At 36.1% G+C, this 16588-nt stretch overlaps 3 protein-coding genes across 7 annotated transcripts; all 3 read left to right on the forward strand.

The window, feature by feature from the left end:
* The first annotated feature begins 1482 nt into the window (after positions 1-1482).
* LOC111316249 (agamous-like MADS-box protein TM6) lies at positions 1483-3976 on the forward strand. Of its 3 annotated transcripts, XM_089753755.1 has the most exons (8): positions 1483-1596; positions 1970-2179; positions 2308-2374; positions 2468-2529; positions 2610-2751; positions 3236-3277; positions 3395-3439; positions 3556-3976. In XM_089753755.1, exons 2-8 carry the CDS (start codon positions 1992-1994, stop codon positions 3733-3735), a joined length of 726 nt encoding a protein of 241 aa, XP_089609881.1. In that variant the 5' UTR covers positions 1483-1596; positions 1970-1991; the 3' UTR covers positions 3736-3976. The 3 variants fall into 3 exon arrangements, with proteins under 3 accessions (XP_089609881.1, XP_089609880.1, XP_022774003.1); XM_089753754.1 differs by having other exon boundaries at positions 1485-2179; XM_022918268.2 differs by having other exon boundaries at positions 1487-2179; positions 2652-2751.
* Positions 3977-5269: 1293 nt separating this feature from the next.
* On the forward strand, positions 5270-9754 carry LOC111317222 (uncharacterized). Of its 3 annotated transcripts, none has more exons than XR_016333090.1 (7): positions 5270-5570; positions 5706-7415; positions 7520-7574; positions 7699-7847; positions 8251-8337; positions 9069-9235; positions 9408-9754. XR_016333090.1 is itself a non-coding variant. In XM_022919646.2 (7 exons), the coding sequence occupies exons 1-7, from the start codon at positions 5493-5495 to the stop codon at positions 9540-9542; spliced, it is 2343 nt and encodes a 780-aa protein (XP_022775381.2). In that variant the 5' UTR covers positions 5270-5492; the 3' UTR covers positions 9543-9754. The 3 variants fall into 3 exon arrangements, 2 of the variants coding, with proteins under 2 accessions (XP_022775381.2, XP_089609522.1); XM_022919646.2 differs by having other exon boundaries at positions 9107-9235; XM_089753396.1 differs by lacking the exons at positions 9069-9235; positions 9408-9754 and having other exon boundaries at positions 8204-8338.
* A 494-nt stretch (positions 9755-10248) lies between these two features.
* On the forward strand, positions 10249-13310 carry LOC111316250 (uncharacterized). The gene is made up of 2 exons (XM_022918269.2): positions 10249-10840; positions 10938-13310. Exon 2 carries the CDS (start codon positions 11985-11987, stop codon positions 13257-13259), a length of 1275 nt encoding a protein of 424 aa, XP_022774004.2. The 5' UTR covers positions 10249-10840; positions 10938-11984; the 3' UTR covers positions 13260-13310.
* Positions 13311-16588: the final 3278 nt, after the last annotated feature.

Raw genomic sequence — 16588 nt, forward strand, 5'->3', positions numbered from 1 at the left:
TTTTATATAATCAATTTTTTTTTTTGAAAATCGAATTTTAGATCAAATAAAATAAGATAACGTTAAGTAAAGATCGAAGTTAAATTTTAGATAAATTCAATCCGATATTATATAAAAATAATTTTTAAATTAATTTTTTATTTATATATATTTATATAATTATATAATTAAATATTTATATTTAAAAAAATAATATTTATATTAAAAATAATATTTTATTAATTTCGAATAAAATCAGATCGAATATAATTTATACAATATCAAATTCAGTTCGAGTTTAAATATTAAAAAAAATTAAATTAAATTAAATTTAATAAATATAAAATCAAATCAAATTTTAAACGAATAAAAATTCATCTGGACTATTATCATTTCTAATTACAACTTCAAAAAAATATATTTACAGCATCTTTTTCTCACTCTCAAGCCATCAATTATGTTGGTTGGAACAGTGGGCCCTGACTAATCCCTAGAGATTGGCTCAATAAATGAAATGGAAAAAAGTAGGGAAGGCCATTGCTACCTCACAGATATACCTAATTAGTAGTGTATTTCATATCATATTTACTATGAACATTACGTATTATAATTTATATTAATATAAAATTATAAAATATTTTTTTTATTTTATTAAATTTATATAGAAATATTATTAAAATTTTAAGTTTTAAATTGTCTTATTTTTTTAAAAAATAGATTTTGTGCACTAATCGTTTTGACCCAACGATCATTAGAGAATATATATGACGAGAAAACTTGACAACAGTTAAGGAGAGGTAAGCTTTTGCAGATCGACCATGCATGATGAGATCTAATGAGAAGAGCCAGGCTAGTTGTGGCAGAACCTTGCCAGGGTGGCTATACCCTAACAACGTTAATATTTTCGAACTCTCAAAATCGTTAATGCCGCTGCGTTTGTGCAAGAGGCTATATTGATATTTAGATGCACCCGACTAGTATATAGCTATAGCCATGCTCTTTAATCTTTTATGCCAGTTGGTCGATGAAGAGGATATCGAGAATGCATTACTTGAAAAAACCCACAAGTAATTTGGCTGTGCCAAGATGCCATCGGCTAATGCTTTGATTCTTCAATCTAAAGCTAGGGCTAAGCAAAAGTTGGCCAAAACATAAGATAAACAGAGAATTAGTAGATGGTAAAATTTATAAGAAGTGACACTCAATAAATCTAAAATTTAAATCTTAACAACATAAATTTAAGAATTGCTTTTATAGCACTATCAAGTAATCAAAACATGTATAGAGCATAGTATTTAATTTGTAACTAGGTGACATTATCTATTATATAAATATATATGAATCTTCTATTGTGTTGGTACTATTTTATTTGAGAAAATTTTCATGCACTGGCATAAATATTAATGGCAAATACATATATGGGTAAGATATTTATAACACAGTAAAAAGAAGCTGCAAAACCTCCTATATTTAGGAATTAAGAGTTTAATATATAACTTTCGAGGTCCAAAAGGTACTGATATGGGATGGTATTGACTGTTGAACCGAGTCTATCGTCGACGACAGCTTTCCAATAAACTGAATCCCACTTAGCTCTCCTAACAAAAGAGGTTTAAGGTAAGGATCTCTGTCGTATACGGTCATCTCCTGTCATGCTCAAAGCAACAATGAAAAGAAAAACCCCAATCCCACAAGTTATCAGCAATGTTAACCTAGCCTCAAGATGCCCTTCTTTTTCTGTTGATCAGTGTTGATCACTTATGGAACCAGCATTTGTAGTTACAAAACAATACACTTTTTAGCGCCTCTTTCCTGATATAGATACCACCACACCTTCCTCACTTTAGCCTTTACTCTTATCATCTTCTCCTCTTCCTCTCTTGAAGCTTTTAGCCTATTAGTGTTTTGCACCCACCCACCCACACAAAACCCTTAGGCTTGCTAGCTACCCTAGCTCTCTCATCTTATCACTTTCTTGGTACTTTTTAAGAATTTCACAGGGAAAAAAAAGAATGGGTCGTGGTAAGATCGAGATCAAGAGGATTGAGAACAGTACTAACAGGCAAGTGACCTATTCCAAGAGAAGAAATGGTATTTTCAAGAAAGCCCAAGAGCTCACTGTTCTCTGTGATGCTAAGGTTTCCTTGATCATGTTCTCCAGCACTGGGAAATTGCGCGAGTTTGTCAGCCCTAACATCTCGTACAGTACACAACATCTCTTTCTTTCTCTCTTTTCTCTTTTCCCTCCATAAATAAATAAATATATATATACACATGAGATGAAAGAGATGATGTGCTTTTGTTTTTGTTGTTGACTTCGTAAATTAGGACGAAGACGTTTTTTGATCTATATCAAAGGACTTCAGGGATTGATCTCTGGAGCTCCCACTATGAGGTTTGCTTTTTCTCTTAATGTTTACTGTGCCTGATCTGTGAACTTTGTTTGATTTTTTTTGTCGATTTTAGTTTATGCTTTTTGATTTGACAGAAAATGCAAGAAAACTACAGAAGGCTGGAGGAGATCAACAAGAAGCTCAGAAGAGACATCAGGTAAAGACAGTAGTGCTTTCAAACATACCAAAACTAGGGTTATTTGGCAATAAAATTTGGGTTTTTTTTCTTTTTTCAAGGGATTTTGAAGTAAAGTTGATTAGGGTATATGCTTTAAGCAGGCAGAGAGTGGGTGGTGATTTGAATGATCTTAACATCAAGGAACTACAGGCTCTCGAGGCTGAAATGGATTCTTCCTTGGTGGCTGTACGTGAGAGAAAGGTTTGAAATTATTGGACTTTTTGTCGTACCAAAAGGGTTATCTTGTGTTTTGGTTCTAATTGGAAGGGTTTATCTTTTGGCCAAAGTTTGGGAGTGTAAATACAATTTTAGAGTTTTAGAACCAAATGGTCTTGTAAACTTTCTCAATTGATATAAGGTCATCCTCTCAACCCCTCCATTTCCAGTGAGAAAGTTATCATCATTTTGGTAAACCTAGAAATCCTCAACTCCACCCTCAGCCACCAACATCCTTGGGTTGATTTCTCCTGTTCCTTTCAATTAGTTTTTTTGTGGGGGTGGGGAGGCTAAAGAAGCATTTTGGCCTGGTCCTATTCTAATTATTTTTATCATTTTTGTCACATTTTACTTTCAATAGCTGATCAAACAGAAAGGGGTTGTTTCTGTGTTTCTATACATGTGAAAACCCCATTGGTGTTATAAATCATATCATATGAAACTAACAGTATCAGTTGATTGTTCACAGTACCATGTTATTAAATTGCAAACCAACACACGCAAGAAGAAGGTAAGTGAATTAATTGAACAGCATAAATTCAAATCAAACCTTCTTTTTTCTTTTTTTTTTCTATTTGATTCAATTTTTTAAGTCCTTTACTGCTACTCTTTCCTGTATTTGCTGCAGCTAAGGAACTTGGAGGAAAGACATGCAAATCTTGTGCTCCACTTGGTAAGAATCTTTGGATTGAACTTGATACTTTGCTTTCTTTAATTATCCAATAGTTCAAGGAACTGTAGATTACTTTAACAGTGAGTTTTTTTTTTGTCTTCATTGTGGTCATTAAGGAGGCAAAGCTTGATCATCAGGATGGAATAGTTGAAAATGAAGGATATTATGAATCAGCAATTGGGGTCGCAAATGGAGCCTCTAACTTATATGCTTTTCGCCTGAACCAAAACCAGCAGCCTAATTTTCTTCTTCACCATGGGGGAAGATTTGAATCCAATGATCTGCGCCTTGCTTGATGGTGGTTTCCAAGTGCACACCTCCATTACAGACCATCAGTTCTCTTTGTTATATATGTTGCTAACTAATACATATGAAGTAGCAAAATAATTTCTGAGTTCTACCAAGTAACTCTCTTGTTTGCTCACAACATTAATGGCCTGAAAGTAGCAAGATTTCCACTAGGTGCAAGTGTGTTGCCTTTTTGTGTAACATGTATAAACTTCAATGTTTGGTTGTATTGGGATTTTATTGAACTTCTATATTTTCCCTGAACTTGCTAATATTTCTCTTCTCCCCCATTTTGACCTATAATTGGGGGTCTTGATTTTATTAAGAAATTTTTTTCAATATACACATGTCCTTCCTAGCTTCTTAGCATCCCCATCTAGTAGGGAAAAAAAAAGGAAAGAGAAAAGAACAAAAATTCTAATATAACAAACAATAAACGTTATGCAGTTCAAATAACTTGTTAGCAAAATTCATGATGATTAAAATAGTTCTCATTTACTAACTATAAATAAAGCCTACAACGAAAATGTAGGCTCGAGTGGTTTGGAGAAAATGATAAATTAGAACATCATAATGATCATAAAATTATTCTTAAAAAATAGTATCCAAAAATAATATCTAATATATTTAAATTTAAAATTTTAATATCTGTAATTTTTTTATTCTTAAATTATGATCACCTTTATAAAAAAAAAAATGTCGTGACGATAATTTGATGATTGCATTCATATATATATCTTTGTCAAAGTCTTGCATATCATGAATTTGTAAATGTCACATTCCAACCAAAAATTGGTAAATCCCTCAACATTATTAACCTACAATAATATCTTGATCTAATCTTTTCATTCAATTTTTTTCAAAATCATAAAACTTTTTTATACTTCTGGACGAGTTATATAGTAGAGGCTTGTTAATTAATAAATTCAATGGTATGGGATTCATTAAAACAGTTCCTTTTATTAATATCAAGGCTGTTTCTTATAGTATCATCAATTTGAAACTAAAATTGAAGATCAAATTTGAATCAATTATCCCAAAAAAAACAAAACCCCATTAAGATTTTGCAAGATTTGAAAGAATATAGCAGTAAACTTGCTACTATCTTGCCAACTCCCAATTAGATCTAACAATGTAAAACATAACACGTTGATACAATATGAATATGATATAAAAATAAGATAAAAAATAACATGATTTAAAATTTTAATAATAACTATATATGTATATTTTATATTTTTATGTTGATATAAATTATAATACATAATTTTTATATAAAATATGATATAAATATATAAAATTTTTATATTTTACACTATCCGAATATACGAATCTCCAAATATATTCTCGATTCACAAAATAGGTTTTAAAATCCAAACGAGAGAATCCGAGTCCAAAAGGAAAGTTTTTAGATGGCTGTAAAATCCGGATCCAACTGGCCCAAATCAGATTGGGTGGGGCCCAACTTTCTAGAAGGGCCTGATTGTAATTTCACATGCGCGTGAACCCGTTACCCGCGACCTCGCGTTCATGAAAGCTTTCGAAATGGTCCGTCCGTTTCTCAGTGACTGAAGAAGAGTGAAGCAGCTTGAGAAAGCTCCGTACATACCCAAAAAAAAAAAAAAATTCAAACCTCATTTCCATGGCGGATCGCTCAATCCAACAACCCAAACAAAAAGAAAACCATTAAGCGCTAAGCATTAAATCGTTACCTTTTTTATTTCTAATTTCATTTCCATTTTTGTAAAAAAAAATTTTGAATTCCATGTCAGCTCTGGCTGCTTCAGTTTCATCTTCTTCTTGGATCCCTGAAGACGACCTCTTATTAAAGAACGCCATTGAGGTAACCTCTCTCTTCTGCTTTTTACTTAATTCTCCTCAAAATTCAATCTTAATCAAACATAAACCCTAAGTTTTACTGCAAATTAATGATTTTGTGGTTTGTTTTAATGTTCATAAATTAATTTGGTAATTTCAGTCTGGTGCTTCATTGGAAGCACTAGCAAAAGGTGCGGTTCGATTTTCACGAAGGTTTACGGTTAGAGAATTGCAAGATCGATGGCGTGCTTTACTTTATGATCCTGTTGTTTCAGATCAAGCATCGGCTCGGATGATTGAGGTTGAATTATCTGATTCTAATTTAGCCTCGAAATCAAATAAGTTTGATAATTCTGCTGAAAATGGAAGTGCTAAAAGAAAATTGGAAAGCGTTAGAAGATTGTATTATGCTATGAGGAAAAGGACCTGTAATGAACTTGTAACTAACTCTAGTGATGTTGGATTTCTTGAATCACCAAATGGTAATGATTACATCCGTGATAGAGGTGGCTGCGAGGAGCCTGTAGGACCTGTCAAGGATTATATTCAAAACCAGTTTGGATACTGTGAATTAGGGATAGATGGTGTGCTAAATGGATTGCGAGAGGATGATTTGAAAGTTACTTTGAAGAAGGATTGTATTAGTGAAAAAGTTGACAGCCAGGAACGGGATGAAGTGTGTAAGAGGTCTCCTCATGTAATTTGTGAGGCTTCAGTTGAATTTGGGCATTCGTCTGATGTTGAGGGAATCAAGCCTTACTCAATGGGATGTTCATCGCCACAGCCAGATTTGCCACTTTGGAAAACGATGGAAGATATTCCAGCAGCTGTAATGCCAATAAATGGGGGCGCTGGAGATGAAGGCCAGGATGCAGAAGGTGAAGTTGTACATCCCGAAAATGTGGATGGTAAGAAAGTACGTACATCTGGATATGATATTGTACCTTCAGAACTGATGTTGAAAGATGGCTATGAGATTAATAGTTCAGCTGCTATCTCTGGAGGTGATTTAGCAGAAACAGATGCTCTGTTAAACTTTGATGGTGACACAATGGATAGATCTTGTTATGATAATGTGAATTCGCTTTTGCTGAATTCTCCCAATGATGTTCATGAAGATGATACATTGAAGACTAACGAAGCTGAGACATTAGTTTCACATAGTTGTCCTGGTACAACAGAAGCTGCCTATCCTGCAAAGTTGGGTGAAATTCCTGACCAACAGACACATTCTGGGCATGGTGAACAGCTAGGTGTTTCTTGTCCAGAAATCAGTTTGTCTTCATCTACATTGGTATCAAATCCTCATTCTCCTAAACTTCATGATGTAATGATTTGCTGCACATTGAACAGTGAGGACCCTGAAATCCCATGCAATGATGATCTGCTCTTGGGTAAAGCTTTTGCTTTATCTGTAACACAAGAGTGTCATAACATGGGTAGTGACCAGGCTTCATCCTCTGCAAATCAAAGAGATGGTAAAGAACTGAGCTTGATAAAGACAGAAGATAATCTTACTCAATGTTTTACTGCTCCCAAGATCGTAGGATTGGACACTTTGTCAGAATCTAGTCAAGGTGTCAAATCTGAGATTCAGGATGGTCAATGTCATTTGATTTCCAGACATGCTCAAAATTCTCTGTTCGACCCATGTAGGTTCAAAGCAGCACAAGCCTTTGCCAAGTCTGCCGCAGATGGTGCAGCAAAGGAAGAACCATCAGATGAATGCAATGCCCAAGATATGCCAAGATATGAAACAAGTTCCATTGTAGATACTGTTTTGGAATCTGAAGCAAACCCGACAACATCTGATGGGATAGAATATGAAAGTGATGATAATGTTCCTACCTTTTCTGATATTGAAGCCATGGTAAATCTTAACAATTATGTTCACTAGATGAACTTTTTTTTTGTTGTCATCTGTATTCCTTATCTCTAGATGTTTAAATAACAATCTTTTGATGTTTACTTCAGATACTTGAAATGGATTTATGTCCAGATGAATCTGATTCTTTTGTTAGTAGAGAAGGTATGAAGTTCAATTTGCACTAACAATGGTTTAGTTATGGTTTAACCAATCGGTATGAGCAGAGTGGAATTCACTTTAAAAACTGTGTTTGCACATGTTGATTTAGTTTTCTTGAAATTTCTAGTCTCAAGGTATCAAGATGAGCATGCCAAGAGGACAATCATTAGGTTGGAACAGTCTGCTCGGTCTGCTATGCAAAGAGCTATTGCATCTCGAGGAGCACTCGCTGTCTTCTATGGCCGTTATATGAAACATTACATTAAAGACACTGAGGTACTCAATTTTAGCTATACTTGATTTTTTTATTGCATTAACTGCTTTTACACTGTTTTATGCTGACAATCAACTATTCCTTTCCATTTCTGGAGAAAATTTCATGATATGGTTGAGAATGATACATATGGACTTTTGTCTTCTGAATTCCTTTGCCTAAACTCTTTGTTGCTTCCCTTGTTTTCTTAACTCTAACTTTTGGTTAGATAAAGTGGGGCTTATGTGATTGTTTTTCTTCCTATATTTCAATGCACTAAGATGCAGAAAGTTTGCACCGTATTAAAATTATAGGTGTAGCTTTATATGTGTTGGTTTTGTGTTGCTGAGTTGGGCAGTGATTTCTTGGCTTCTGACAGGTAAGATTGTTCTCATCTTTCTAGTTCAAATGCTCCCTGCTTTGCAGGTTATACTTGGCAGGGCAACCAGGGATGTTGATGTTGATATTGACTTGGGGAGAGAAGGGCATGCTAACAAGATATCTAGGCGACAGGTGGGATATTTTGATTCCGTTGATATGGTTCTTTATGGACAGTCCAGATGTGGGGGAACTTAAACCTTGAATCTGCAACTTTCTGCCCCTCAAAGGATAGTTGTCCGACCACCTTGCCAAAAGCTTTTTGGCCAGTTATTTTGGATATTTGCATTTGTTAGTTGCAGATATTCCCCTCTTCTGAAAACTTATCTATGAACATATGAACATGAGTTACATTATGCCATGGATGTGGTCAAGGTAGGTTCTATGTGTTGATGAGGTCAATCATCTAAGCAGTCAAGCTGACCAAAATACTTGGAGAGAGAGAGGGATGAGAACAAGAAACTCAAGATAGCCACTACAATGTTACAAGCACTCTTTTATCTCTTTTGACAATGGATGGTATTTTGTCCTGGCCTTCTGTGTTGAATCATATTATTGCAATTGGGTTTATCAGCAGAAACTTTTTGAATTAAAATCCATATATTAAAATACGGAGAGCCATACTTTAGGGCAGTCTCATAAGATAAACATTAGAAGCATCAAGTGCTTACGTTACTGTTTTTAGACACTGTTGTTTGATTCTTGAACTTGTTCTTTTATTTTGATTGTTATTCATGCATGCTTTCTAGTTTATGCTAGGCTTTTGTAAAGATGGAGAAGATGGTTTTCTTCAATAATTATTGATTGTGCCTGTTTAGCTTGTTAGATATCTTTTTTAGATTTTTTTTCTCCTATACTGGTTGCAGATGCATATGGGAATAATTATTCTCTTCATTTCTGGTAGGCACTTATAAAAATGGAAGAAGATGGTTCCTTCTCTTTGAAGAATCTTGGCAAGAGTTCAATATTTTTAAATGGGAAAGAAGTTTCTACCGGACAGCTGATGGGTCTTGGTTCAAGTAGTTTGATTGAGGTAGGTGTCGTTGCATTTGACTGATATCCTTGTTGGCCATTTCCAATTCCAGGCTATTTCATTTGTCCAGCTTTTTTGCACTATTAAATTCTATTTGGTAATTAAATGGCTTGCGGATTGCACCTATATGATCTACACTGACATCACTAGTTGACATTTATTTTTCTTGCAGATTCGGGACATGGCTTTTGTCTTTGAAATAAACCAAAATTCTGTGAAGCGTTATCTGGAAAAAATCACCCAGAAAAAACAAAAGACAACCACTTTCCAATGGTCGGAAGAGCCAAAGAGGGTATCACATGAATAGGAAGACCTGCTTATGGGTACCTTTTAAAACACCCTACCTTCCTCCTGGAAATTTATTTTGTTTAGGATATTTAACATTAGTCTTTAGGGCTTACCCTTAATGATAGGAGCATGCAGATATCATATCATGTTGCTCTGTTTTATACAATGGCCGTATATATAGACACATATTGACTTAAATATATGTATAAAAAAAAAGTAGTTGATTCCTGACTTCTTTAACGAAATAGAAATTGATGTTTCTCGAAGTTGACTGCAGTTTAAGGCAGCAAGACTGGGCAAAACATGTTGTAGCTGTTGCCATCATTCGCTTGTTATAGTTTTTAAGATTACCTCTTTGTAGAACGATCTCATATGACAGTTGACATGGGTGAAATAGAAATAGAGCTCCAGACATCGGGTCCTTTCTTGTTGGAATCCTGATCCAACACCAGCTAGCCCTTGCCTTCTTATTCTCCAAACTTTAACATGCGTTGTTCCTTTCAAAATTTTCATGCTCCAGTTTTGCTACCAAAGGTGAACCAAAATTACCCATTACTGACTTACAGCAGCAAACCAAAACAAGAACCAAAAGGCACGACTGGATATGGTAATGACTTATGGTTAAAGTTGAAAACTAATAGCAATTTTACACGCAACCTTTGCTTTGAGTGTTTTCTTGATTACATTATTATGCCTATAAAAACTATCTCATGAATGAATTGTGTAGAAAAGTTTGGTCCCATTCCCATCCTTGGTAGTTAGCCATTGTTGAGAGTTTTGTCTGATCTGGTAGCAGCCTCGTACTTTCTTGGCTTTAGATGCTACAAAATTACTTGCTCGCCCCTCCAAAATTGAGAAAAATGAAAAGTCCATGTGCTAGTGTTATGTGTCAACTTCATTATTTTTCACTTAAAATTCTTTCATCTTCTGAAACGACGAGGCACCAAGTTTTCTAGCACTAACAATAATGATGTTTACAAAATGGGACCCCAAAATCAAGAAAGTATGATCATGTGGCAAAGCAATCCAGCAATTAAGGTTTAGAAATTCTTTAAAAAACAACAATCTGGCAAATGTGTTGGGTGTACCTAATGAGAATCTACATTCTGGAAATGGCAATGGCTTTTCCAAAGGCTTGTTGAAATTACAAGTCTTCGTTACCTATAATCAATTTGCATTATACAACCACTAACTTTAAATCGGTGGACCAGACTCCCCCAAACCACCCACCAACCAAGAGAGTCCTTGCAACTGGAAGCATCCAGGAGATGCCATATGGGTTGGCACTTGGCATTTGATTCCATCGACTAACAACCAGTAATCAACTAATCTTTTTTTTTCTTTTTTTATTTGTGATCAGCATAATCTTTCTTTTCTTGTATATCAACATGATTTACTGTTTTCAAGTATGCAGATTCTCCCTTCAATTAAAGGCATTGGGGGCCAAATTTTTGGGTGGGGAAGAGGACATCATTCCTTGCAAGGAGTGCCCCATGTTAAGCTAAAGTGAAACCCAATTTGGTACAGAAGTTATTACTCATTAAATTCTTGGGGTAGTGATAATGAATACGGAACTTCGGTTGCCACTGCCATGGGCCATGTTTTGTTTACCAATTTCTGCATAAAAGAGCCAAAAAACAAAAGAAAAAAATTACATTCTTTTATGTAAAAATAAAAGTGATTTTTGAGTCAAAAAAAAAAAAAAAAGGTCTATATTCTGTGTGTACTTGGTAGCACAGCAAGCAATGAACAAAGCTTTGAGGTAAGATCAGGTCATAGAATGATTTCTCTATTTATTACGGTGTCATATTTTCTTTGTTCATGTTACTATGAATGCAGCAGAAATTTCTTCTTGTCCAAAACAACAGCGTCCGTACATTTGACAATCAAATCTAAAGTGTAATAATCAAACCCATGTTTGTTTAATTTCTTTCATTAGTGTCATCATATTCTTTTAAAGAAAATTGTGATGAGTAATATACGAAGATAAACGACTAATAAGACGGCTCAAATCTGCCACCAAACGTCACAATATATAATCAATCATTCATGGTGTCGATATTAGAACAAAACATAAAACGCTTCTTTTCTCTCTCTCTTTCTCTTTCCGATTTTCTTGTCAAAACATTCAAATGATCCAAATTTAAATACGACCATTACAAAGCACTCTGACAGTTGCCCGTGAATCCACTGACAAAAAGCTCTCTATTCCCTCACCCCCAAAAGTGGCAGAAGCCTACTCGAAAACCCATCTTCCCCTTGTCTGCCTTGTGTTCTGCCATACTCTTTCTGTTATATTTTCTTTTCTTGTCACGAAATGAACGGCCCTGATTAACTGGGTATTTCAAGCTTTCTTATGATTTATCTCTGCCATTATCCGTCCTTCCTTTTCTTCCTCACTTGCCAAGTTATCATCTAAGTTCCGAACACCCTTTCACTTCCGTAGTGGAAAAAATAACAAATGGGTACTATTAAATTGTTTGTATCTTCACTTCTTCTGTTAGTTGTTGTTGTTGTTGATAGGCTTTTACCGAGAGCAGAATCCAAGACGTACTGGGGAGATACAGAAGTGTTGAAACAACTGAAAAATGGAGTCGACCCGAACTCGGTTAGTCCAGGTTCTTGCTTGAGTTCCTGGAACTTTACAGTAGACCCATGTGACAGCCTCTTCAGTGAACGATTCACCTGTGGTTTCAGGTGCGACCTTACGGTTTCCGGGTTGAGTCGTGTCACGGAAGTTGGTCTTGACTCGGCTGGTTATGCTGGTGTTCTCTCTTCCGTTTCCTGGAATCTCCCTTACTTGCAAACGCTTGACCTCTCAAACAATTTCTTCTCCGGGTGGATTCCAGGGTCAATCGCCAACATGACTCAGTTAACTCGACTTGGTCTTTCAAGCAATACATTCTCCGGTGAAATACCTGCCTCGATTGGGTTGTTGCGTAGCCTTGAAGAACTGTACCTCGATAACAACAACCTGCAAGGCCCAATTCCTGCGAGTTTCAATGGTCTTGTTAGCTTGAAAAGGCTTGAAATGCAATCAAACCACCTATCTGGTGAGTTACCCGACCTGGGTTCACTCAAAAACTTGTATTTTCTTGATGCAAGTAACAATGCCATTTCTGGGTATCTCCCTACAACGCTGCCACCATCCTTGGTCCAAATCTCGATGAGAAACAACATGATTGAACGCACAATCCCTCAAAGTCTTCAATATTTGAGCTTTTTGCAAGTATTAGACCTGAGTCACAACAAACTCACCGGCTCAGTCCCTTACTTCCTCTTTAACCATCCATCTCTCCAACAACTCAATCTAGCATTCAACTCTTTTACATCTGTACAATCTCCCTCTAATGTAGGCACCCAAAGTGAGCTCATTGCCGTCGATTTGAGCAATAACGAGCTCGAAGGCTGGTTACCTCCCTTCTTGCCATTAATGCCAAAGCTGTCAGCTTTATCCCTAGAAAACAACGAGTTCTCGGGCATGATCCCGGTCCAGTACGCATTGAAAACGGTTCTGCCTGGATCCGGCATAGCCCCGTTTGCAAGGCTTTTGCTTGGAGGGAACTATTTGTTCGGACCACTTCCAGGGCCCTTGCTGGTACTCAAACCAGATACTGCAAATGTCAGCCTTGCTGACAACTGCTTGATTAGGTGTCCACTGCGTTTCTTTTTTTGCCAAGGTGCTAACCAGAAATCTTTAATGGAATGTAAGAGATTTAGCCCTGCAATCCCTTGATTTATGTAATTAATTCCAGCAATGCTTTTTAGTTGAAACATTGATGTGTTTCTTCCTTGTCTCCTCTTTCTCGAACTTTCTGGTTGGGCTGTTAGTTTCGGTTTGTTAGTGCGAAATCGAAAGATCTTTCACTTAATAGACATAGTAATCATGGCAAAATAAACAGTACATGTTCAAATCAAATCAAATGTACTAGATTTTTTTTGTATATTCTCTGACAAATGTTTGTTTTGCCAACGCGGTCTTACGGGCGTGGGCATATGCGCAAACAATAGAACTTGGGTCCTACTTGTTCTGCAAGCCTTATCAGATAGGCCCAAATATTTTGGTTTATTTGGGTCACTTTTGGCCCAAAAAGACCATATAACATAAAGAAATCAGGGGAATTAAAGATGCGGTAAGATCTTTACTACTGTGTTTGCAGGGAAATGAGTGACTTATTAAAAGGCACAGTCCAAAGTACATATCCAGACATAGGATTTCATTCTCTCTTATTTTCCCCTCAACTGTGCTTAGAACTGTCTATTTTGAGAAAAAAAATTTGCACCATGAAATAGAGAACTATGTTGGAGGAGGAAATTTTCACGTATGATTGTTTTTGGTTTTTTATACAACCAATCATGGAGGAAGCAGTCGGTATATCAGTATGAATATGGTTGAAATTGCATGAGTTTTACTATCGAAGTCATTGCAAAGAGTATAAAAATGTTGATGAAAAACATTAAATAGTTTAGAGCAGCTAAAAAGTGCTTAAAATCATTACAAAGGGATGGATGGGTTGCCCTGCCCCATGTCCATTTCAGTTACTATCAGATAACTGAGTTTGTGAATGAAGCCAAGCTATGACATGGAAGTCACCAATGCAATTGCTTTGAAGTGTCCATATCATGGTAATGACATGATTGTTGACCAGGAGAGCTAATATCCGTTAATATTCCTTCACATGAGAGCACTGTTCACAACATCTGCCATTCTACGTACTTGCATCACAATTAAGAATATAAGTTTGTACCTTCAGGTCTACGATCTCAAAACCATCATTGGAGATTTCTGTTCAGAGCCATATCTTTTTTATCCATCTCTTTTGCTCTTATTGTCGCTATCCTTTTCACCAGCTGCCTGTGAGGTATGCGATCCTCTGGACAAAGAAGCATTACTTGGATTCAAGCGGCGCATCACAGCTGAGCCTTATAACTGTTGCAATCATGGATATCTTCCTCTGATTGCCGCTCCTCCTGGAAAGAGCCTGAAGTATCTTGACTTATCTGAAAATCAGAAAACAGGCAGCATTCCTAAACCCATTGGTGGATTTTCAGCACTAGTACTCCTATAGGCTATATATCTCAATCAAAACCATATTTCAGGAAGCATCCTTTTTCAATTTCGGGTTTATCTCTCTGAATTTTTTCCGCATATCACAAAACAAGCTGACAGGAAATTTACCACCATCCCTTGGAGAGCTCACAAATGTTCAGAGGCTAATTCTTGAGAACAACAAGCTAACCGGGAAACTGCCGGCTACAACGGGCCATCTTGTCCCCCTTACTGAGATATACTTATCCAACAACCGTTTTACAGGCAAGATGCCCTCAAGTTTCGCCAATTTGCAAAACCTTCAAGCATTAGATTTATCAAGAAACCTTCTCTTTGGTCAAATTACAGAACTTACAGACATTGGATCTGTCATTTAATCCTCTGGGACTATTAGCATATAAAAATGGTTTGCTAAATTGAAGCTTTTTCGGCTTATTTTAGCAAAAACTAGGATTAGAGGAGCTGCAATTATCAATAGTTCTAGCTTGTGTGATGCCCCTCTTCCGCCTTGCAAACATTCATAGTATTTTCACAAAGAATTTTTTTTTCTTAGAATTGATTCATTGTTATTCACATGATACGTTGCGTTTCTTTCTTCTCTTCATTCCGCGGAATCCTCCAAGACTTGTTCTTTTGTCTTGTAATTGTAAGTTCATGATTTTACATAACATGGATTTTTTTCAATGGAAAATATTGTGGCCTTGTGGCTATGTGCTTTCTAACTCTATCCATCTCAAGTCCCAATCCAGAATGCCAGCTATGTATTGCTTTGTATGGAGTATATGAGGACCCCAAATTTCCATTTCTTTCCTTGGGAGTGAAGAAGGAGTATTAAAACCAAAAGCGAATGGTCCATCCCTACACTATAGCAGAAAAAATGGATAAAGATCCCATCACTCAAACTCCATTTTTCCCCCATTTCTTTCCTCATCACCTTCAACGAACATCTTTTCTTTATTTTTTGGCTCAGAGCCAACTATCATTAGTTACCAGATTTCAGAAGGTATGCAACTAGTATATTAACAGGAAAAATAGAACCTGTTAGAGTTAGCTATCTTTGGCATGTTTAAATTTTACCAGGCACTCCTATTAATTTGTTTCTCATACTTGTTTTCTATTGTCAATGATGAAAAAAGCTGTTTTCTAACGGCTGCAGCTTGTATTTGTGTTTATTTATTATTCTAAACCGGCAGAATCATTCGGGACGTTAACTACAGGCACTTTACTCCATACGAATAGAGCAACGGACAGATCCTAGGATTTGAACAAATAGTCTAATATTCAGACATAAAATGTCCAAAATTTTTATCTTCTAACGAAGTTAAGACAGTGAGATTAGCATTAACGTAGGAAGGACTTCCTGACTGAGGCACTCAAATACATGGCTGCTTCAAGAGGGAAGAGAAGTGAAACTGAGATACTGTCAGAACTGCTCCCAGTTGCACGGCCACAGCTCGAACTGCCTTGCCAAAATTTTCCCTCACTTGAAACAATTATTAGGTACTGTTCTTCACGTATTTCCCTGGAATAGGTGTTCCAATCTGTAGCTTATACAAAAATACATAATGTGTGTTTCAGGATTCAGATTTTTCTGAGGAAGCTAAGAGTTCATACAGTCCAAAGGACTAACTGTTATAAATGAGTAATTAGGCAAGGAGAATAAGGATAAAGGATAAAGACCCACAACAGATAAACTAATTTATTCAGATAATCAACCAATGATTACTCATTTACATGCATGCCTGCAGAGCTCTTTTTTTGTAATCGATCATGCCTGCACACTTTAGAAAAGTAAGAATAAGGTCAAAACTCAAAAGGGTCTTTACTTTTTATAGTTGTACAAGTTTTTTTCAATCGGAAAAGTGCTGGATCTGCTCAGGATTCAATAAACTGAATTATTCCAGCTAGAATGGGATGTTGCAAGAATCGAACTCACGACCTCTCCCACCGGTAGCGAGAATCATAGTACTAGACCAAACACACTTCAATGATCACTCATGTTGATTCAGTTTTTG

Source organism: Durio zibethinus, chromosome 24 (genome assembly GCF_047325235.1).
Source record: "Durio zibethinus cultivar Kanyao isolate XHJ-2024 chromosome 24, ASM4732523v1, whole genome shotgun sequence".
Lineage (NCBI taxonomy): Eukaryota > Viridiplantae > Streptophyta > Magnoliopsida > Malvales > Malvaceae > Durio > Durio zibethinus.